The sequence below is a fragment of the Empidonax traillii genome, unplaced genomic scaffold (assembly GCF_003031625.1).
Source record: "Empidonax traillii isolate 1590-97213 ecotype Southwest subspecies unplaced genomic scaffold, ASM303162v1 scaffold45:size3623477, whole genome shotgun sequence".
Lineage (NCBI taxonomy): Eukaryota > Metazoa > Chordata > Aves > Passeriformes > Tyrannidae > Empidonax > Empidonax traillii.
The window spans coordinates 3,181,090-3,204,778 of NW_020955238.1; the positions used below are offsets into that span (position 1 = coordinate 3,181,090).

The following is a 23,689-nucleotide window of genomic DNA, read 5'->3' on the forward strand; positions in this document are numbered from 1 at the left end:
AAGAACTGTAATTGTAGGAACTGTCTGGATTCTTTGCAAGGCATTCCAGTCCAGGTACTATCTGGTATTTTTGACTCCCATGTAGAAGGGCATTTTTCAAAAACCCCTTCTTGTACCAGTTCATATAGCACATACTAATATGAGTACCTATATGTCAAGCCTAACTCCGAATTTTCTTGCTTTCCAAGATTGTTAGCTATTTGCATTGCTTCACTTATTTTATTTTTTTTATAGTTTAATATCTTACTTATCAGAGACAAGCAGGGTCCAGTTAGTTAAGGTTTCAGTTGTACGTGGAATGCAACTTCCTAAGCTTGTCATGCATCAAGCTGTTATGGCTGGCAATTGTTTAAAAAAATTCATTTTGTTATGAACTAGCCTGTTTTCAACTGGGCTGTTCAGAGATGGATTGCTTTCTGGAGTTTTTGACAGGTGTAATTGTTAAGGCGTCATCTGTTCTTGTTTGCACAAAATACATTTTAGCCAACTGTAGGACTTGCCCGCTAATCTTTCTCACATCATTCCATTCTTTGCTTGCCACTAGACAAATCCCCTGTTATTTGACCAGATGGTGGAAAATCCATTCTCATGATAAGTTGCTTCTAGTTTGCATTTAGATTACCTGCAAAAATGGAACAATTTACTACTCTGCCTCTAACCATCTCTTTCCTCCTTTTTTCCCTTAGTTTGACTTCTTGTAACTAATTATTTAAATTCTGCCCTGTGAGTTAAAATTAGTCATAGCTTACACATTCCACATGTATGTAAATGCACTTAAGTTCCACCTCAAGTTGTATGATGAATCCATCTAGAGTTTAGTGACACATAAAGGAAGGAAGATGAGCTGTCTAATGTGCAAACACAGCAGTTTGTAATACTTTCATATTTGAGGTGATACTTTTGAACTTTTTAAGTAAAGTATGCAATGTTTAAAAACCAAAGTGAGGTGTGAAAGTGCTCACAGCAACATCTACTGACATCCTCAAGGAATAGAGGATACATATATTAAGTGGAATATCACGTTTCATGAAGTACTTGTAGGTATTTTGTCTGGTATGTTTCTCACATTTTTTTGAAAATAACATGTAGTACAGAGTTAGATAGCTATAACCTAACATTCATTTTTGCCTTATTATTATGAAAAGGCAACTTTTACTGTCTAAAAGCTTATATGAGATTAGGTGTCTGTCTCAAACCAGTCAAAACCCAACTAAAATTGGGGTGAACTAACCACTACAAATTGATCAGATTCAAATACTCTTCAGTGCTCTAATTTTTAATACAGAGAAGAATACAAGAAATCAATTTCAAAGCATAAAATAGAACAAGAATATACAGTACCCAGGGTAAATAGCCAATATGCAGTTTTATCTTCAGTTAAATCAATTGTATGTGGAACCTGAGAGACAGAGTATATCTGCTGACACAACATGAATAAAAAAAGTTAGCTAAATTAATTTGGCGAAGATTGTCTAAAAAGGCCCACACCAAGACTGATTGTTTTGGTAAACTTGTTTTTGGATCCTAACCAATAATTCTTACTACTTGTTTTTATGTTTTCTGGGTTTGTTGTTGGGGTTTTTTTGTTAGTTTATTTTAATAAGGAATGCCGAGTAAGCAGTTTTGTGAGGAAGCCTTAATTTCTGACCCATTTCTGACCCACAGCCTTATAGCTGACCATTAATTGTAAATGTAAATCTATTAAATGACAGCTAAATTACATAGGGTGGAGGCCAAATGGGTATCATGGTGTTAGGCAGCTTCTAAATATCTAAAATAAAAACATGTTTTTTATTCAGCATAAAAGTCCGTTTATGGGAATACACTTGCTGTGCTAAAATAAATCTTAACAAGAAGAGAAAAACGCCCTACAAGAAAATTCAGGATTTTTTTTTCTCCAAAGCACTGCTCTAGGTGGTAGTTAGAAACCCGGTGTGCACTTTGAAATGTGTTCCATAGTGTCTCAGGACTGTTTGCTTTTTCAAGTTAAGCACAATAGGCCCCATTCTGTGCTAGTTTGGATGCCATGCAATCTTGATGAAGTCAGTGAGATTTTAAGAGATTTATATTGATATTGTGTTGGCTTAGCTCAGTGTTTTGGGAGTTTATATTATTATTATTATTATCCTTATTGTCATTATTTTTTTTATTTCTGTTGCAGCAGAGGGTGAGTGGATGAAAGTAAATAATACTTTAAAGAAAATTGTTAGTGAGCATTGGGTAAGGGCTGGGTCGGAAAAGTTCATAAGATTTCTTGGCTCCTGAAGTGGTATCTAGCTCTGCGCAGTGCAAAGGAAGGCTTCTTTCCCTCGCACTATGATCCACAGTAGCTGTTATGTTGTTTATAAAGCCTTAAATATTGCTTTAAAAACAAACACAACAGCCCCCTCCCTTCTCCTTCCTTCCTGCCCTCATCCCCTCCCCTCTTCCCTTCATGTTCCCCACCCTCCAAAAGTTGCAATCTAATTCTGGCTAGATTTAAAGTAGGATTGTGGACAGTCCAAAACACTGATCTGGGCTTGAATCACAGAATGGTTGAGGTTGGAAGGGACCTCTTGTCCAACCCCTCTGGGTTGGAGAAGCAGAGTTACCTGGAACTGTGTAGATTCATGTCCAGGTGGGTGTTGACTATCTCCATGGGCCACAATCCCTCTGGCCAACCTGTTCCAGTGCTCTGTCATCCTTGTAGTAAAAAAGTGCCTCCTGATATTCAGATGGAACTTCCTGTGTTTCAGTTTTTCTGTTGTCTAAAAAAACAGCAAAAGAAACCCAACCAAAGCAAAAGTTGGCTGACAAGTATTCTACATTATCTTGGTGCAGTGAATAGGTGAATATTTATTTATGACCTATTTCATCATAAGGATGTTCAAACTCACATCTTCCACTTCTATTCCCAGAAGAATACCACAGCTACTTTAGAATAAAGGTTTTCTGGAGTGAGCCATATTCTACTTCACTTGTTTAACTACTCAAGTAACAGCAATAATCAGTATCACCATTCAAGGTTTATTTGACCAAAGAACCAGTGGAAGAAAGAGCATAATTCTGAAGGCCTGTGATGAGGGCACTCATCTGGGAAGGATTCTGATTCTATTTTTACAAGGACTGCTTATGCATTTTTTAATAACTCTTAATACAACATATTCTACTGTTTCCCTTTATTTCATCCAATATATCCTGATTTTTTAGTTGGTTTTTTTTTTTTTCCTTTAAAGTGCCTTTTTTTAGCTGGAGGAGCTAACATGCCCCTCGCTTTAGAATAGTTGTTATCAAAGACACTGTGGTAATCTCTGGAGCTGTGACAGATGTATGTTTGAATATCATCTATCTGAGAGGCATAGTCGTCCTGAGGACCTAGTTCTCCCATGTCTTTGCTGAAGCCATGTAAAAACAGGCATATCTTCTAGTCTTGCTTCACCAAAAAAACCCAACCAAACAAAAAAACCCCCAAAACCAAAAAACACAAACAACACAAAACCCACAAAAACTAAAACCAAGCCAAAACAACAAAACAAAACTAATAAAAAAAAGAACCACCAACAAAAAAAGTCAGAGGAAACTGTAAGTTGGAGCATGGGTCAGTCAGTGTGATGGTGCACTAAAGATTTTGAGGCTTGAATTCACTTTGAGGTAGGCATTCCTGGGTGACCCAGACTGAAGGGTTTATGTCTCCCAAGCATACACCACATAGAAGAAACTCTCCCTCATCTCTCTTACTAGCTTGCATGGTTCCCAGCTTGTGTTGCAAATCCCATTTTAAGATACTTAACTTTCCGAGTACAGTGTGTATGGTGCTTAGACATCTAACTTAAAGACCCAGGATATCACAATGAATAAATCTCTCTGGTAGTATCTTAATTAGTGAATGCAGGAATATCTCAGGATTTGGAGGTGTTTGGTCTGGCCTTCATCACAGAGCTGTCTTCTCCTTTTGTATGGGGGGTCCCATGGGACACTCGACACACTGTGTAGGTGCAGTCTTATAGAGAAAGGTCCTCAGTTTCCACAGTAGATAACTTTCCATTTTCTCATAAAGCTATAATGATACTAATTTTTTTCTCAAACCTGCAGTCTCAAATTACTGTTGAAACAAATACTTGATTTTAAAAAGCAAGATTGGTTTAGAGATATGTAGATGTTAATGTTGTAAAAATAATGGTAACATAAATTAATCCTCTATTGACAAGAATATTTATTATTAAAAAATCACAGCCTAAAATTTTACATTTGAAAAATGTGTAAAATTTCTCAAATAATTTACCCTTACTTCAGTGAACTACCATTCTATTACAAGGGGAAAAGGTATTAATTTGTGGAAGACACAAAAGCATCTAAAATGTGTTTTTATTACAGAGAAGAGGGAGGAAAAAAAAAAAAAGAAAATTGGTGGGTACTGTTTTGTGTGCAATTCCCAAGTATATTTTAAAAACAACATTGAATTTTTATAGCCAAATTATATTTTCTGCTAACAGGGAGCTGAGGAGGGATGAATAATAGAATGATTGACAAATCTTTTAGGGCCTGATTTTACAAGATGCTGCGCACCTCCTGATTGCTGCCAATCACTTTCATTTTCTTTCAGTCAATCCGAGAACATATGGCATTATTCAGATGGTGCTGAGCACCTTCAATCACAGTCCTCATAATACCACAACATCCTCATTCTGTGCAAATGTGAGAATTGCTGCTGACATTTTAAATTGGAGGGTTATTTGGTCTTTGTCTGGACAAACTCCCAGCTGACATAAATGGATGTTGTGCCTGAGGATGGATTGGAATAGTAAACAATAAATAATCAATAAGCACCATTGTATAGATACAAACTATGTGAAGTATCAATTTGATTTATAAAATTCCATACCTCTTCCACTTTTATTTGATGGGGGAAAAAATACTATTCTTATGGAGAACTGAAGTTTAGTTTACTCTCAGTGCAAATTTTGAAAATTTGGAAATTGCGGGTGTTATGTGCAAAAGGCAGTTGATTTGAAGAGATCAGAAAGGTGTTTAATTTAAAAACAAATTAAAAAAAAAATTCATTTCAACATACTGATTTTTCCTGCATTACAGTTACCTGTAGAGATCCTCTAGTCATGTCTATCTGTTTTTGATGCCTCTACAGAATAACTGTCCAGCATCCTCTGCCCAACCAATCAGAATGTAGGAAAATCTACCGATATGACGGAATCTACTGTGAATCTACCTACCAGAAGTATGTTGAAATCTGTGTGAGTCTTGCCTCTAGCTCGTGCATTTAGTGCTCGTGCTCTCCTGATATTCAGAAATTACACGTGTGTTGAAACCGTACACTTCTACTTGTGTGCAAAACCTCTACAGCAGGGACAGAATTATGCTGTTTAATTCTTTGGGATTGTGCTCTAAAAGCTAAAAAGCAAATAAAAACTCTAAGACTTTACTGAATCTCTTAGGTATGCTTCTGTACAGTGCAATAAACAAGAGTGTACATGCTAGAAAATCTAGGCAAAATGTATTGCACAGGTGCTTCACATCTTAGGGATTTGAAAGGTGTGTTATGTATAAATTAGCTGTCACTTTTTTTCAGTCATGTAATGGAATGATGAGTTGTAATTTGCATAATCCTTTAAGAAGTCAAATTATACTGTCATGTAGCAGACTTAACATGCTAGCTAGGATTTCATAGCTTTGCAGCTAATTAGTATGTACCTTACAGGACAGTTAAATTGAAGTTGAGTCCTCTTTCTTTGCAGTCATTTGCCTTTGTCCATTGCCATAACAGAGCCCGCTTTTGTGCGTAACTCAAGATCGTTACTGGTGCTTCTGACAAAAATGCTATTGCTATGGGCAGGCAAATGCAAAGTGCTTGACTTCTGTTAGTTTTGCAAGCAGTGATATTTCTATTTTGCTGTAATAAGGATTTAATAATCTATTTCTACATAGAATTGAAAAGTATATATTTCACAGGTATATTGTAGATTATTTTGTATTAATATGTTACAAATGCATTATGAATTCTCTGGATTTTATCTTACTGGATTTTGAAACTGTATTCAGTCACTTAGTGTTTCCTTTTCATGCTCCAACTACATTCCTGTTTTGTATACCAGTGTTACCATTATCATTCTCTGTATAACATTTCATTTTTCAATAACCCCTTAACTTCTAAAAATCAGTTGTATTTTGCATTGCAACAAAATATTTCTTTGGCAAGGCAGTCATACTCATTAAAATTTTTAAATCATATTCTCTCATCTCCCCTTTTTATTCTATAACCTGCTGCTTGTTTCCTGAATCTTTTCTTTTAGTAATAGGTACAACCACATCAGTAAAAGCTGTTACTTCGCTGTAAATGAAGACTATCGTTTTGGTTTACAGAAGTGAGAGGAAAAGAGAAATCTAGATTTATCAAAATAATTACAGCATCAGTGTAACTTGGTGAGCCAAAATGAAAATCTGACCTCTTCCTTGGCTTTTTTTTGTGAATGGCTACTTTTGGTGTGAGATATGATTTATTTCTGATTTACATCGACTTATAAATACTTCCTGGACTTTTTGAATTTTTGATGGTTTTTCCCTTCTATTTCTCTAAATAATGGCAATGTTCAGGGTAACTGAAGCAATCTGCATCTGGTATGATTTTAAATTTCACCATAGAACTTCATTTCAGTGGTTTTACTTCTCTTGTAACTTCAGTTCAGGAAGCATAAAAATGTATTCATTTGTTTAAACGTATGAAACAGATTTGTTGTGCACTATTTATATCAGTTTTTAGAACAACTTCAAGATTTTGAAACTTTGTGGAAATAAGAAAACTTGGCACAGTTTGTCATAAGTGTTAAATACAGTAATGGCTTCACTCTGAACACTGCAACATAGTTGATTATCTTAATTTTATTTTTTTAGTTAGGTAGAATTATAGTCAGTATAATTAAAAGCAGCTAACTGTGCTGCCCACAAAATGGAATAGTGGATGTTCTTTTACAAGGAGGTGTACAATTGCAAATAAATGTTGGCTAAATAGCTTTTGGAGGAAAAAAAAAAGAAAAGCAACACCCAAAAAACAGACTGGTGATGAAGCAGTGTTGATTTTGACATATGTTTTGTCATTTTTGAAATGTGAATTATGAAGTATTTTAGCCCAGTTCACTTTGCTTCTAAAAAGCATGGATTAGTTTGGAAAGCTCACTGCTTTCCAAAAAGTTTACTGCAGAAGATATAGACTGCTTTTTGATTTGTGAAATTTTCTCTTGATATTTCTTCCATGTTACTCAAGCTCTCTTTCTGCCTTCTTCACAATGGATGCTTTTGGAATCTTTTCCCCCAGTAATTTATTTCCAAAGATATAACAACAAGTTACTGAAGATTTCTCACTAGTCAAGACCAAAAAAATCAAGTTATTTTTATGACATGTTTAAAGCTTTTACTCTAATGCTACAAGATGTGAACATTTGGTACTAGATGTTTATGTGCACCTCATTTGCAGGCTCTGTCTCTCCACTGATTAGTTTGGGAAAGGGAGAATGGATGTACAAAGGCCACTGGGTGACAACAGAAAGGGCTTTGTGATTCTACCTTTTCTTGCAGGATAGTTTTTGGGCTGGACACAAAGCAGCAAACTACTTATTCTGAGAGCTAAAGGAATTTTAAGGACTGGCCATACAGGATAGGACAAGACAGAGACTCATGAATTTTGGAACTAGACTGGTTTTTCTCTAACTCTTTTTAAAATTAAAAAAAAAAGTATGATGCAGAGAGCCTCTGGATTCATGCTTAAGCATGTACCTGGTAAAGGTATTTTGTGTAAAGCTACTTAGCAGTTGAAATGGAGATATTCTGATCTTTTCTGCAAAAATTAGAAAGGATCATACCATCATCTTCTATTCCAAAAATACTTTTCAGAAAACATTTGGGGAAATAACATTTTTAGGCAAGACTTAGTGCTAATAAACACTGAAATAAGATTGCAAGGTATAGACTATAATACTATTTAAAAAAAAAATGCCAAAGGCTTTTAGCAACACAAGTTTCTGAGGAACTGGACTAATTTTTGTTCTACCTAATATATATAAAATTAGAAATATAATAAACATTCCAATACAGATTTCTCTAGAGTCTTTATGATCCTTTATGATCCTTTTACAATTGAGCCTCATAGCTGCTGCTAAATACCTCACTTGGAATGGAGATGAATATACAGTTTCAAAAGTTGTTGGCAAGAGAGCAGATCCCCCCCCCCCCCCATTGTTCCTCACCTTGGTTGCCATGGGTCTACAGTGTTTTTAGGTCACTATACATGTAAACATGCTTTTCAAGAGGCTCTAAATAATTACAAATACTTTCTGTGCTCACTGGTGGTAGGGACTAATACACCAAGCATTCTTAAAAGATTTTACCATTGTGTTTTTTGAAGTAGATGGCATATCTTGAGCTATGGAGGTAAAATCAGAGGCCTGTCAGTTACTGGCCTGGAACACAGATGTCCATCAACTCCTGAAGAATTCTCCTTTTCTTTTCCCATTCATTTCTCCTTTTCAGTACCCATAGCTGTAGCAAGGCATGTCCAGGCTCTTTTGTGATGTCAAAAAAATTGACGACAAAAAGAAGTATTTCCTGTTCAGTTCTAACTACTTCGCTATAACCAAACTACCAAGGTTTTTCCCTCTTGCCCGGGTTGAAAATCCTTTTTTCTGCTTGCTCAAACACCTATGGTTTGCACTCTTGTTCGTCTTTATGGAGTGTCAAACAGTGAACAAAGCATGGGTAGATGATCTCCAGAGACAGTTGAAGAGGAGCACAGCTCCCTGACCGTGCTCTGGTTTTATTTGTTGCTAAATTACAAGGAACAATGGCATGTGAAGAAAAGGGGGTTTTTGCTTGTCTACAGGGAGTCTTTATTGTGTACAGGCAGAGGATATCTCAGAGCTTTTATTGTTCTCAGCCTGGAAGTAACTTCATAAGGTGACCCTTCAGGGTATCACCTGGGTCTTAAGGGGAAATTCTTAGTTTGATGGCTGTTGTGTGCTCTCTCTTAAACAAGGGTGGAAGAATCATCTCTTCCTTGCTTCTTGCTCTCCATATTATGCAGAATTAAACGTCATGTCTTTCTTCAGGAGAATAGGGAAGAGTTCTACAGGAAGCCATTTTTTCTGAAATCAAGAGTGTGGAATAAATATGTAAGGAAAACACCTAGCTCATTTAAATAAAAAAATTACAACTATGATCTTATTAGCTCTTTTCCTTTCTTGGCAAGTTAGTGAAATGAGCACAGAACAGAAGGCTCAGTGATTTCAGTCTAAGAAGTGGAGAAATTTTTCCTGGAAAGTGTAGCTTGGTCATATACACATTGTCATCCTGAGCCTGTAAATGCTCTGAATATCCAAACCTGACAGACCAGAGTAAGCTCCTCTCAGATTCCATATTGAATCATAGTCATAAATATTTGTACAACTAAGAAAAGGAGGCTCAAGGCTAAACCATTTGATTCAGCCTCTAAGTCCTAAATTTAAATTTATTTATAAAATGGATATAACAAGACCAGAATTGGTTTGTATACATGAGACATCTAATGACCCCTATCAGACAATATAAATGAGAATATGAACCTCTTAATGCCAAAATAGGTCTCCTGGGATTTCTCGTAAGGGAAATCAACAAGATAAATAGTATGGGAAGATGGTTTCTTGAAGTGGTCTGTAGTGCCCATCACCATCTTAATGTGGACAAAATGGTAAAAAAACTGCAGAAGAGGAGCTAGTGGTTCCAAATGGAGTGTCACCACCTTGTGAAAGTCGTTTAAAACTCCCAACTGGCACCTTGGCAGCTGTGCCTGATGATTCAGGTCGGTATAGTCACTTCAGCAGCATAGAGAAGTTGATGATGGCTGAGAGGTCATTATTTTTTTCCATCTTCTTGTTTCGTAGTTGTGGTGCTGCACATAAATTACCTTAGAGAGATGTAAAACTTTTCAGACTTTTTGTTTGTGTATTCTGACTCATATGATACCATATAACTGAGGAAAAGATATGCTGGTTTCAAACAATTATTTTGGTGCCAGGAAAAGCATACAACATTTAGGACAACAGGGCTATCATTCAGGCTAATGCTGGAAGGTACAAGAGTATTTTTTCCAACAGTGACTTCAGTATTTCATGTTTAGGGTTTAACCTAAGAGAGAATATACTGAAGAAGCTGCTGTTTAGTTTGCTCTACTCTAGTAAAAGAGTAAGTAGAGGCTGCATCTTCTTGCACAGTGGATCTCCCATTGCATCAGTTCCCTCACTTCACAGCTTGATTTTACTTCTCTCGATGTGAATTTAAAAGGTGTATTTGAAGAAGGTTCTACACATCTCCTCTTCATAAATTTGACCTCCTAGAAAATATTGAAAGCTACTACTTCACTCTCTATCAGCAAATGGCAGAGAAACCACTGCTGTACTCATGTGTTGGGCCTTTGAACACAAGTCAGCTGATTTTTACAGCCCCAGTGTGAGGCTGTCTGGCAAAACTTTATCCCTCTTAACACTGCCTATGTTTGCTCTTACCTTTTTGTATCACTGAGAATGTCTGTGATTTCTCTGTGCTGATGATCTCTCATCCAGAGATCTCCTGAAGGAGGAACACAAGGGAGTCATTAACCAAACTTGAAACACATTCAAAAGTGAGTCAGCATCTCTAATACACATATGACACGAGTGGGCCTTCTCTAGGTAAGAAATGAGATTAGTTGTGGCACTTTAAAATGATTAATGATCGCTGGCTAGCATTAAGTTGAACGTCTAATCCTTGGCTGATTGAAGCATTTGAGAGAACAGCACTCGAAAAATACCACTTTTTAGTAACAGAAATTTTGTCATATTTTGTTTATGATGCAGTTAGATGTTGCACTGGCTTTAAAATTTGCTTTGAGATTAATGGAAGCTTGAGTAGAGAATAGTTGTGATGCTACGTCACCTGAAAATTTTCTTCCACTGAATAATGAAGAGCCATGTTTAAGTTTACAAAATACTATTCAGTCTATAGCTGGTAAAAATCTTGAAGATTCACTTAAGCTTTGCAGTATCTAATTGTAATACATATTCTGAGTCAAATCCTGAAGCGAATTTGGTATTGGTGAATTGACCAATTAGGGAATTGTCTTTGTTAAACTCTCTGGGTCTTCGGGTCCTTTAACCATTCTCTTTCAGTAGGATATTAGTCACAGTTTGCTAACTCCCTGTTAGGACAAGATTTTTTTTTTTATATTCTACTGAAATTTCTTTTGCACTTCTTTCCCATTTTAGATATGGAGGGTTATTTTTGTGTTGATTGTTTCGTGAGGTCTTTTTTTTTTTTTTTTTTTCCCCCCCACAAGTGATGTTACTGGTTTTGGAAATGGAAAGACCAATTCAAATTATCTGTGATTGTGCTGTTCTCTGTATTCAGCAAGGTTTCATTTTTCCCATGCTCCTTCAGTAACTTGCTGCTTTGTACAAATACAGAAGCATTAATACTGAGTATATCCAAAATACTACTTGGAAAAACAGTGAGCAGTAACTTTAACTTACTAACATTTGAAATAATCATTCCACACATTGCACAACTTAGGCAAAGGGGAAGTAATTATCCCCCAAATATAAGGAGCTAGCTAAATACCTGCTGTAAAGCTCACATAAGTAACATGAGTTGCAGTAATAAAGGTATCCTGGAACATTTAAAGTATGCTTTTGAAAGACAGAGTTCACACTCATTGTCATCTTTTGCTTTAAAAGATCAATGTAAGATACTAACAACTTCAACTTCTGGTTCTTTTTAGAAAGCAAAATGCTGATTATAAGAACTTCAGGTAAAAGAAAATCCTGCTTCTCTTTAGAACTGTACTTACTATTAGTTAAAATATTGTTACCTTATTTTCAGCTTGAATTTTCCCAACTTATATGTAGCAGAAAAATGTGAAAATCAGCATTAAGAAGCTGAAAAGTCCACCTTTAATATTCATGATACTCCTCATTTCCCCTCACCCTCTCATTTAAATGTTTGTAGACAGTAAACTAGTGATCATTTATCCTCCTTTTTGACATGAGTTTCTTGTTCTTAGCAGGTCAAGTTTTCAAAAATTTCAATGCTTCTTGTAGCTCTTTAAGTCTTCCTAGTTTGAATATTAATATAGTCCATTAGTTGCTCCTGTGGGAATGCTGGGGGATCACAGATATAAACTAGAACCATGTTGTTACACGCTGTTTGAAACAGAAAGATTCACTGTCTCAACATTGGTAGTGATTTATAGAACCCTTTCTTATTGCTACTCCATGTTTACTTCCTTGTACATCAAAGGATCTTTTTCACTGCTCTAGCTAGGGTATTGCACTGTAGGCTAATATTAATTTGGTTATCCACCGTCATCCATATGCCTCTTCCTAGATTATTATGTTGTCTTTGTTTGGAATCAGTGCTTTTACTTATGAGATAGACAGCTTTGTGCTCAGCTGTGTTAAAACACATCTTATTCAGGTGAGCCCAGGCTGCCATGCAATCTGTGGAACTGACAACTCCCCGGTATTTACCATTTTATTATCTTTTGTGTCATCTGCAAATTTTACTGGGAAGGATTTTATGTTTTCTTTCATATCACTGATTTATTCTCCTGCACAGGTACTCTGTAGGGAATAAAGGGCTCAAGGAGTTCTTTCCCTGCACGAAGTACTTGGGGTAGATCTAATCCATATATCAGAGCTGCTGGTCATAATGTCTGGGAGCAGATTAGGGCTGCCGGCACTGATGAGTTGCAACCAAGCAGGGGCAGTGAGTCATGAGCACTCTCTTTACTTGCAGCAGTGCGAGATGGCTGCAGCCTGTCTTTAAAGCAATGTGAAGCTTGTTTTGCATAGTGATGTTGTTGAGATATGAAGACAATTCTCCCTTGAAAATTTGTGTTTTTACTGATGGCTACTAGTGAATTCCCTTTTTTAAAAAAAAAACCAAAAAACAAAATACAACAACCTGTTTCTAGAAACAAAGCTAGATTTTTGCAGAAAGTTAACAAATTTAGTGAGTGTTTTTTTTCAAAAAGAAGGACAAGGTGGTGGGTTTTGGAAACCCTAAAATAATTCATATTAGTTTTCTTCCCTAATGAATTATTTTTAATTTGTTTTCAAAGTGTTGATTTTATTTAGAACTAAATGTTCTTTTCAGATGACTAGAAGATTAAATGATGAAGTCATCAAGCATAAGGATTTATTGAATATACGTTTACTTATATTCAATATTTAACTAGAAATGAACCTTTCTGATAACATTTCATTCCTCATTTTTCCTCTAACTCCCAAAAGGATTTCTTCGAGCAAACCTCAAAATTGTGTTCTAAAGATATTTTTTCCTTATTTGGCTACTCAGCAGCCCTGTGCAGTGCTGTATCTTGCTTAAGTTTAATGCCTAATTTATGTTATTTAGCAATCTATGAATTCTTTGACCTAGTCATAGGGCTTCATGGTGCAAAAGCTCCACAACTCTCATGTCACATCCACATGCAGCAATATAACTAAACTTTGAACTTAATTATGATGAAACTATTGACTTTTTGTTAAAATTCCTTTATGACAGTGGTACCTATTGCCAGTTTAAAGTATTCATAATGATTTTCTTTCCCTTTAAGACAAATAGTGCTCCAGTTAAAACATGCAAATAGTTAGCAAAGTCTGCATCACCTCAAACTGGTATACAGAAAACAAGACTTGCACTGCATTTTGTAAAATTTTTGTTGCTTTTGTTGGACAACAATTTGTCGGGTGTTTATGGTCTTAAAATTTCCACGTTCATGTTCACACGTACATATATGCACATACATAGAACACACAATTTTGAAAAGAAAGAAAATTCAATAATTTTAGGGAAATAGACAGTGAAAGTGCAAAACATACTTCTACCTGAGTGCAATAATTAGGTGACAAATTTTAATTGTTTTAAGCATGAAGTGATCCTGTGTTGTTGTTCCGAAACAACCCTCCCAAAACCCCCAAAAAGGCCCTCAAACAACCAAAAAAAACACCAAAACACCAAAACAACAAAGAGCAACAAAACTGCAGTACCATATGAACTAAAAAGTACATAAATAAGGTTTGCCCTTAATTTCTGGTAAATAGGGAGTAAATTTCTCATGGATACCAAACAAAAAATTTGGCCAACAAGAAGAAACAGTCTGTCACACTTCAAAGTTTTCTGCTCATTGAGTAACAAAAGACTCATGAAAGTAGATGCCTTTGCCTATTATAGAGGCACTGAACTTTGTCTTACAGTTTCATAAGTGATGTTGGGTCTGTGCCATCTCTGAGATTGCAGTCTGTGATGCAGAGTAGTTTAAGATGCCGTATCATGTACCATTTAATCAGGCTGCACTACTTAGAGTATGTGTTGTGTACTGGGAATAATTTGTGTGTAAAGTCTTTCCAGCTGCATCTATATAAAAGGTGAAATTCCCCTACCTCCACAAGAAAGTCAGCTAAATGGACTGTGGGGAATGGAGCAGCAGTTGAATGAATTAATTTCATGTAGCTGTCCATAGCTAGCTGTGACACTGCAGTGTGTTTCCTCCACAGCTGACTTGCAGCCTGTACATATCTTTTTGCAGGTCTTGGGCTGCTGAATTTCTATGCATTGATCAATTGTTTGCTTACCTAGAAGTGCCTGTATAGTTTTCCACCCTCTTGCTAAATTCCAGTGACTAATTTACATGCCTGGGGCTGTAGCTCTGAAAACCTTGTGACTGCAGTGGACTCTGCTATTTATTACCTTTGTTACCTCTAAGGTCATTTCAGTGCTAGGACAGGGAATATTAGCACTGTCCCCTTCTTCTGCATATCCTTTCATGTAAGATACTCTACATCCTGCTTCATGTGGCTGGGAGAGAGGGGCTGTTGTGCAGTTCCCCTTTCCCCTGTAGAAGATCAGCCATTCCTGAGAGTACTCTCTGCTGACAATTCTCAGTGATGAACAAATAGATGGTCAAGACACAGGTAGGCATTGCAAAGATTTTCAAGCTGTAAAACAGTTTGTGTAACCAGTCACAGTGCAAGGTGCCATGAGTTTGGCAGTTTGGTAGTCCTAGGGCTGTCTGGAACATCACAAGGTTGCAGATGCTCTCTGCACTAGGCTGTACACTAGGCAGTCTGTCACCTGTGTAGTCAGTGACCGATACTGATCAATGTATGGATCAGAAGTTGCTTTCATAGAATCATGGAATCAACTGGGTTGGAAGAGACCTCTGAGATCATCAAGTCCAACCCTTGATCCAACCCCACTGTGATTACTAGATCATGGCACTCAGTGCCATATCCAGCCTCAGTTTAAAAACCTCCAGGGATGGTGAATCCACCACCTCTCTGGGCAGGCCATTCCAATGCCTGATCACTCTCTCTGTAAAGAACTTCTTTCTAATATCCAACCTAAACCTCCCCTGGCAGAGCTTAAGCCCATGCCCTCTTGTCCTATTGCTGGTTGCCTGGGAGAAGAGACCGACCCCCACCTGGCTACAACCTCCTTTCAGGTAGTTGTAGAGAGTGATCACCCCTGAGCCTCCTCTTCTGAGAGGACCATAACATGTACTGTTACTTTTCTAGCAGTATTTTCTTTGTCTCAAGAGTGCTGCCATGCTCTACATTTTGAGCTGGATGTTATACTAAAAAGGACATTAATATTTTGCTAACTTGGCAAATTTAATTGAGTTTTGTTTTTCAGTAGGGATAGAAAATGATAAAAATATTTAGAGGGAAATACTGAACTAAGATTAAGAGTAGAATACAAGCCAAGTCTATAGTATATTTTGGTATAGCTTTGTCAATTGAAGCTATTTAAGTGGTGTAGAATCCTACTTGGACCAGCTTTTTAGTATCCCACTTTCTGCATCAGCAGAAACCTCTATAGCATATAGTATTTTACTTGTAAAACTATTCTTTTACTGATATTGCTTGTTTTGCTAATAAGTGATGATTTTCCTGTATGAGTCCAAAGTGGACCTTTGTTGATATAGCCGATTACAAGCTTAGTACTTTGCCACAGTGGTGTACCAAGATTGCTTTATCGCCAAAATGCTCCTAATGCAAACCTCATCTGATTTTAGTAATTCACTTTTCTTGATTTCAAAGGTCAACAAAATAAGACTCTTATTGTAGAATTGGAAGGGACGTTACTTGATCCACGACTCTGTAGTGAATAATCACTGGAATAAAGAGACTCTAGAGCTGTACTGCATTTAAAAATCAATCCTGCTTTTCATAATATTATTAAGTTTTTTGTCATTTCATTCTTGTTGTAGACTTGAATTAAGGGTGAAAAACCTAATGTTCTGAGTTGGTTCACATATTTGATATGTTTTGCTTATTTCACTTTTGGTCTCCATAGAATCCAGCTGATGTTGTGATTTGCCTGATTGTGACAGCTAAATCCCACATGGTTGAGCATCTTTGTCTTGAAATCAAATGATGTAAACAAAAACTTTCCAAAAGTATTCTGAACTTTTTCATCCCGCAAAAATCTCTCAGCCAAAATTGCAGTGAAAGGCCTGGTGATCATAATCTAGTCAGGCACAATGACTTGCTGCGTGCTTTGGGCAACACCTAGAACTTATTTCTAAGAGGGAATTTTATGGTTGTCGTAGCAGGAGGCCTTCTTGCTTCCAAGGGTAGCAGTATGCTTTTAGAATCGCTACATTGCTGCTTGATTACTGGTGATGGTTGTGTTACATGCTAGACCCAGCGTGACTGAGAAAGGCAGTTCTGATTCATATTGCTCTGGGGAGCATCAGGCATGTATCCAGACCATGCATCAGCATCAGTGGTGACTGTAGCATTAAAATTGCTAGAAAAGGCATGGAATCAGATAATCATCCATAAAAGAGTACTACTGGATGGCTATGAAGTTCACAGCTGGTAGATTTGTATCTTATGGGGTCATGGTACAGTGTAACAGGCAAAAGCTGTTAGGTTTACTAAACAGATTAAGGCAACTTCATTAGATAGGGTTTTTTCATTGTTGGTGTTGGCTTTTTTTTACCTTACCTCCTCACTAAATATACATTTCTACTTATAAACAGACTTTTTGTGAGATGTCAAAAGAAGAGCCAATCACCTGCTCCGGGTCTAAGTTGTACTGCGAAAATTAAACTGAAATCTAGTTATTGACTTTGTCACTAAATGAAATGAAATATATTCCAAAATCTAGAAAATTTCATTACCTTTTCTGACTTTTGTACACTCCAAATTTTTCATTTTCTCTTGCTTAGATACTTTGATGCATTGCCGCAGCGATGCCTACTTCACAACAATAAAGCTAGTCCAAGCAATTAACTATTCATCCTTCCCCCTAGTTTATATCAGATACCATCTGTTTTTGGTTGAAACCTTCATTTAAGGTTTCTCTGCTCTTAGACTCGTCTTAAGAATTCATAAGAAAGGTGATAAAATACCATATTGTGCAGACATTTAGATATGTTTTTTTAAGGTGGGAGTTGGCTGACTCTTCAATGCATTGGCTTTTATTACAAAAAGTCCCCTTTTCCTCAGGAAAATTTAAGGAGGTGGAGACGTTCTCTGAGCTTCCTGGCTTGTAGAGCCTCCTGAGCTGAGTAGTTTTTGAAGGATAGTTAACTGTGACCATACAGCTCTTGCAAGCATCTAAGTACAGGGACTTGGCACGGCAGCAATATGTTCATGGTTGCAAGTGGGAGTTTTGTTGCTTTCTTTCCCTTTCTACTGGAAAACACCACAGTCCTGATGAGTGTGGTCTCCTGGCTCCCTATGAACCCTCTATCTGTGTGCTGTTAGGGTGTTAGGAATAAACTGGAGTGTAGCAGGAAATGCTGTTCAGTGTCAAGCCCTGCAGAGGGGAAGTAGGGCTTTACAAGGGCTCCTCTGCTCTAAGAGTTGCTGCTCTGCATGTTCCAAGTGCACTTGCTCTAAAGGGAAGTACAACTTTCTCTAAAGGTAAGACTTACCTGTTTACAGATACAGATTTGGGAAGATATTGGTGATTTGGTAAAATAAATTAGAATTCATTTTGGTATGTAGCTTCTTCTTGATTAACACTTGTATATTGTTTTAACTTTTTTCCATGTGCTTATCTAAGACTAGTTTGTAAATCTCAAAGTAAAAAATTAATTGCTTACTGATGGTCATCATACCCCTCCAATTTGTACCCAGAATACCATATTTGTAACTTTGCACTCTGACTTGCTTTGATGACTCTTACGTGTAGATTGACAAATAACTAAATTAATAATATTAATAACTAATTTGGATGACCAAATCCAATGTATGCCAATATCAGCCCTTTATTGTTATGTTTAAGCAAAATTTTACATCTACATTAGAAAGAAAAACGTAGTTTGAGTTGATACAGGTGTTGCATATTGCATGAAGGTAGCAAGATGACATTAAGAACAGGACATTGTTTTATTTTAGGCTAAATGCAGTAGTAACTATAAATCAGCTTTAACTATTTCCTCCCCCATTATGTGTTTATGTTTTGATACTGAAATTCTCCCCACCACTAACCTATATTCTTATCTATTCATTGCTATCCCTATGGCTTCCTCTTGTCACTGCTTGTACTCACTGTTTCTTAACCTCTAGACCTAGAAAGATGGGTACATTCTTTGTTGTGGCAGGGATGCCAGGACTCTGTGGAGCTTTTGGGAGTGTTTGGGTAGGTAGACCAGTGCCTGATACTGGTTTTAATGTGCCCATCACTTCCAACGATGCTTCCCCTGGCTTGAGGCTTGTGTTCGGAGGACCCCAGTATGCATTCCACATGACATTGCATACAGTGCCTGACAGGGAAAAACAGGTAAATATAACAGGTAATTGGGGAACTCTACTGCATAATTTGATTATGGTCTCAGATGCAAGGGACACAAAAAATACTAGTTAAAACATAAGTACTGGTGTTACAATGCTTATTATACGGTAGTGAATAATCCTCTCAAAAAACATCAAAATTTAGGTCAGAGCTGTAATTTGGCACACTGGTGAAAACAAATATTTCAGTAGAATGAACTATCATACTCTCTCTTTGGCATGTGGCTTTTTCAATGGTGTAGCTGAAAGCTGATTTAGAACATGAAAATCATGCTGCTTTTTTATCCTTGTTCTAATCAGGTGAAAAAACCCCTTGGTTTTGTATATATATGGCACAGATTTCTCAAAACATGTTCTGCTACGTGATACCAATTTTTGTAAGTGTACAGCGGGTGTTTTTTCTCTGACCTTTTTTTAACTCCTTTGACCATATCCCCACCATCTTCCAAGAACTGTTAAGACAAAAGTCTGAATACATTGAATTTTTTTTTCCTTCATTGAAAGTCTTCTATGCCCTTAAAACCCAATGATCTCCTTTTTGTCTCAGTGGTATTTCTTGAAAACAAGAAGTGGTTTGAAAGAAGTTGTTTTCTTCCAAATTGCTAATCACAATTCTACTTTTTAGTTACTACCAGAGTAATTGGGTGGCTTTTCCATAAGTTCGTTTTCCAGAGGAAAAACTGTCAGAGGAAGATTTGATTTAATACAAATTAGATAAGATCTACCTTTCTTGAGATGCATAGGTCTTTATTAGATACTTAAAGTCAATAGAAAATACTATTTCAGTTGCCTTAACACTGGCCTCTCATTTGCCTTGTGCCTTGCATTGTTACTAACTCCTAACTGCATAAAATCCTATTTAAATGGAACAGTAGCATTTTACCTCTTCTGCAAGCTCTCTGTTTTTGTATCTATTTGTCAGAACACATTTAAAATAAGATTATATAAAATATCTATAGCACATGGATCAAAAAATATTTGTTATTGAACGCAGTTCACTGTAATTCAAAAATTCAGTGTAAATAATTAGGCATATAGGATGATTAACCTCTGGATATGTGGTTCACATGAGGGGATGGATCATGATAAGAGCCTGTAGCTTGTCCTAATTAGCAAATTCCATCTGCAGACATTTGTGTGTTTGGTTATCCCACTGTTGTGCACATGTATATATATTCATGGGCACACAAATAAATACGACAGAAAAATTAAATCATTCCCATTCGATTCATAGCATGCCTATAGGAAGAGTGCTTAGAACAGTAGAAAAAAGAGTACCTGTTAACTCTGAGTCTTTAAAACTCTTTAAAACTGTGGAGCCAGAGGCACTGGCTTGGACTTAGGAGGGATGAATGGGTAACATGCTTACTGAGACAAATGAAACTCATACAAGGTGCAGGAGCGGGGCCCTGGTTAGCTGAAAGTCAGTGGAGGCAGAAGAAATGCAGCTGAAAAGAATAGCACAAGCAGAGTGACTGCTGCTGGGACAGAGGCAGATGTGGAGAGTCCTGCAGTCCTCAAAGGGCACTGCTTGAAGCTCAAGCCATTCTCATGGGTGATGGGGAGACTGGAGAGCTGTATTGTCCACAGCCTTATGTGCTAGCAAAAGTAAAGGGTATTTCGGAACACAAGGAAAAATCTGTTTCTTTTGATTCATCTTCTGTGTGTACTGAAAGGAGTGAGGTCAAAACCACAGGGCTCATGCTCTTTGTTTCTGCTCCTGGCAGCTGGCATTGTCTTGCAGAAATATAGTAGTCTGTTATGGAGGGGAACCAGGGAAGTCCATGCCTAGTCATTGCGCCAGCAAAATCATGAAAGACAATGATACAGTTTCCACAGACTAGAGGAGGCTTAAAAGCTTCTGAATATAGTGAAACTCAAACACCGTAGGTAGATGAATGGAATCTTCCACAGCTGCTATAGTGTTATGCATTAGATGGAAGATCTGTTGTGTGCCAGCTTACTGTTTAGATTTTACAGGTTGGTCAGGTACACTGATGATGTGCTGACTGCAGTTGTAACATTTCTGGAAAAGAAAACTAGGCCTCTGAGTTCCATATCCATTCAGAAATCACTTATGGAGAGATTTAACCACTCAGTGCAAGTAGCTAAATGCATTCTCAGTTGCAGTGCCAGTCAGGACACAGTGGATGAACACTTGGTTAAAACACTTCAGTTCCCCTTCCATAGTAAGTGAAACACTATTCTGTGGATTCTCTGGGTTTGGGGGATTTTTGCTGTGGGTTTTTCTGGAGTTCTTTTGAATGAAGAAAAATTTCCTCATTGTGCAGTGCAGTTTTATCCCTTCCCTGGACAGAAAAAAATGTAGGTATTTAAATGGCAAAAAAGTTCCAAACTGACCCAAGACTACCACTTGCTGTTATTAGTCAATTTTAAATGGTAAGCTTACCTATGTTTGCTGCTGAATGGTTGTGGCTGGTTTTTTTGATTATATATATCAGGATTTTGGCAAAACTCCATTGTCTGGTTGGGGGCTAAAATCAATTAATGATCTTTAAAACCAGAATATTTGATTGATTAAAATTTGGAATATCAGAAACACAAAGGCAGGGAAAACAGCTTTTTGTGACTTTAGAATTTGGATCCCACATACTCCAGTATACTGGAACATGGAGAGAGTTTTCAGATCAAGAAGGTGGATTTGCTTCTCTTCCATTCAAACATTTTAGGAAAGCATGATGGAATCTTTTTCTCTTTTAATTTACTTTGTGTTTCTAGACTTTCATTTTAATGTCATGCCTATTGTATTGTTAGTGTTCTTTCATTCTTTTGTCTCAGAAACGTGTCCTGGACATGCTTTTATCTCTCCTTATTATTGTGTGTAAACCTTGTACTACTTCACCACTGTGGCACAGCTAGGGCTCTTTTTCCTTGCTTAAGCCTACCGCAGTCTCTCTGGCCCCACCGTCAATCACCAGCTGGATGCTGAGACGAATTTTTTATAGCAGCTTCTGTCAGTAAAGAGAAAATATTTTGAAAAATACAGTCTTAAAGCTGAATGTCAGCCTGCTGAGTGGCCTGGTTAAACAGGAGAATTGCCGTTGCCAAGTTGCTTATTTTTCTTCTTTTTTTTTTTTTTAAATTTAGCTTTTTTCCTAATTTAAAAAAAAACAAACAAAATGTTGATTTGGGGTCTAGCCCAAATAATAAACAAAATAAGATTTTCTTGGCAAGGACTCCTATTTGACTAGCTTTCTAAAATTTTTAAGCATCTCCATGATCGCTTCTGTCTCCACTTTTCTGGTGTCCATAACATGGAAGTTTTCAGCCTGTTCTGGGAGTAGCAAAGAATCTATATACCTCAGTAATTCAGCTGAATTCCCTGTTTTGTTATCTTTTCCAGTGAAGGCCAAATGACTGTAAATTTCTTTGTTTCTGATGTTTAAAATCCTACAGCAAGCATTACTCTGTCTCTGTAGGAAGTATTTCAGAAGAGATTCTGGATATCCTAACAATTGTATTTAGTCTTTGTGACCAGAGCAAAACACACTCAAACGATTTAGATAGGCAAGATGCTACATAGTTTTTTAAAACCACTTTGAAAAAGGATGGTGGAAGCACATGGCATAATGCATAGTAAATCTTGTATTAGAAAGCTGCAAACCCTTGTTGAGAAGTTGCATTGCTCTCTGGAGCCAGAGAATATTGCTCTCCTACAGATATATTGTTGGAAACTGCATTGAGAATTACAGCCTATTTGTTAGTTGATAAATAGAGATTAGAATAATCTACTAGGCTATATTATAGTGCTTGTTAACATTATTTACTTTCCTAAATTGATTCAGTATAAACCTTGCTGTGGCTTTACCTCATTTCTGGAAGACATATAGATAATGTTATGATACTTATATGAAGTTTTGCATGGCACTGAAAATCTGCTGTATTTCCTTAGTTGAATTGTGTGCCAGGATTATATTAACATAGATTCTGGAATATTTGAGCTCCCATAGGGTATGGTGTGTGGTTGATATGACATGACTTGCCTTCAACAGTTGTTTTAACAAGATATCCTTCATATAAAATATACCAAGCTGAAAGGCATAACTGAGTGAGTTAAGTAAGAAACACTGGTGGCAAAATTCTTCACTTTCATCTTTATCTGATTAATTCAAGGCTGAGTGTTACAGGGAGAGTATTTTAAACCTAGCATAGGATTTGATATGTTTATTTAAAGAAAACTGAACAAACCCAGAAAACATAAAACCTCACCCCTAAAAACCCCTTTTATATTATCTAATACAAGATAATTTTTAATAAATTTTTAAACTAATTGCAAATATATGTGCATTTACTCTAGTCGAAACTCATACTGCTTAAAATATCTTCTCTCCTCCTAAAAACTGCTTTAATAATACATTAATTAACACTTCTGAAATACTTGGCATATTTAACACAAGATAATTTACAGTTCCTAATATTTTAAACTGTGCATTAAAAAGCCTAGCATTAGTGAGTAGAAAATACACTATATATGAATGTAACATTAAATGCTAAACGTATAATTTACATGTAGCTCAGTCTTTATTAAAAATAGATATATCTTAATGCCTTGATAATACTGCTGATGTTGTTTGAATTACTTCTAACATTTTCAAATTCCTGCTGTTGGTTTATTTTTTTAACAGGACCATGAAGAGACTCAGTATCTGTTAATGCCAATAATTAACTTTTGGGTTATATAAAAAAATAATTTCAGATTTATGGCAAAATATTGTGTTTTGATTTTTTTGTTTGTCCTTGCACAGAACTTTTAGTATTGACTGAAAAATATTCAACCAATTTAATACCTGAAATATTGTACTTGCATTGAAAAGCTTTGACTGACCATGTATTTGAGAACAGATTTCAAATATGGACAGCTTTTTACT

At 36.6% G+C, this 23,689-nt stretch overlaps 1 protein-coding gene across 1 annotated transcript in view; it reads left to right on the plus strand.

Moving 5' to 3' along the window:
• LOC114055062 (neuronal PAS domain-containing protein 3-like) overlaps positions 1-23,689 on the plus strand; it is a 506,870-nt gene that overhangs the window by 81,433 nt on the left and 401,748 nt on the right. Inside the window, exon 4 of the mRNA XM_027878799.1 lies at positions 5,123-5,212. Coding sequence (XP_027734600.1) covers positions 5,123-5,212 — 90 coding nt within the window. The remainder of the gene's footprint in view (positions 1-5,122; positions 5,213-23,689) is intronic.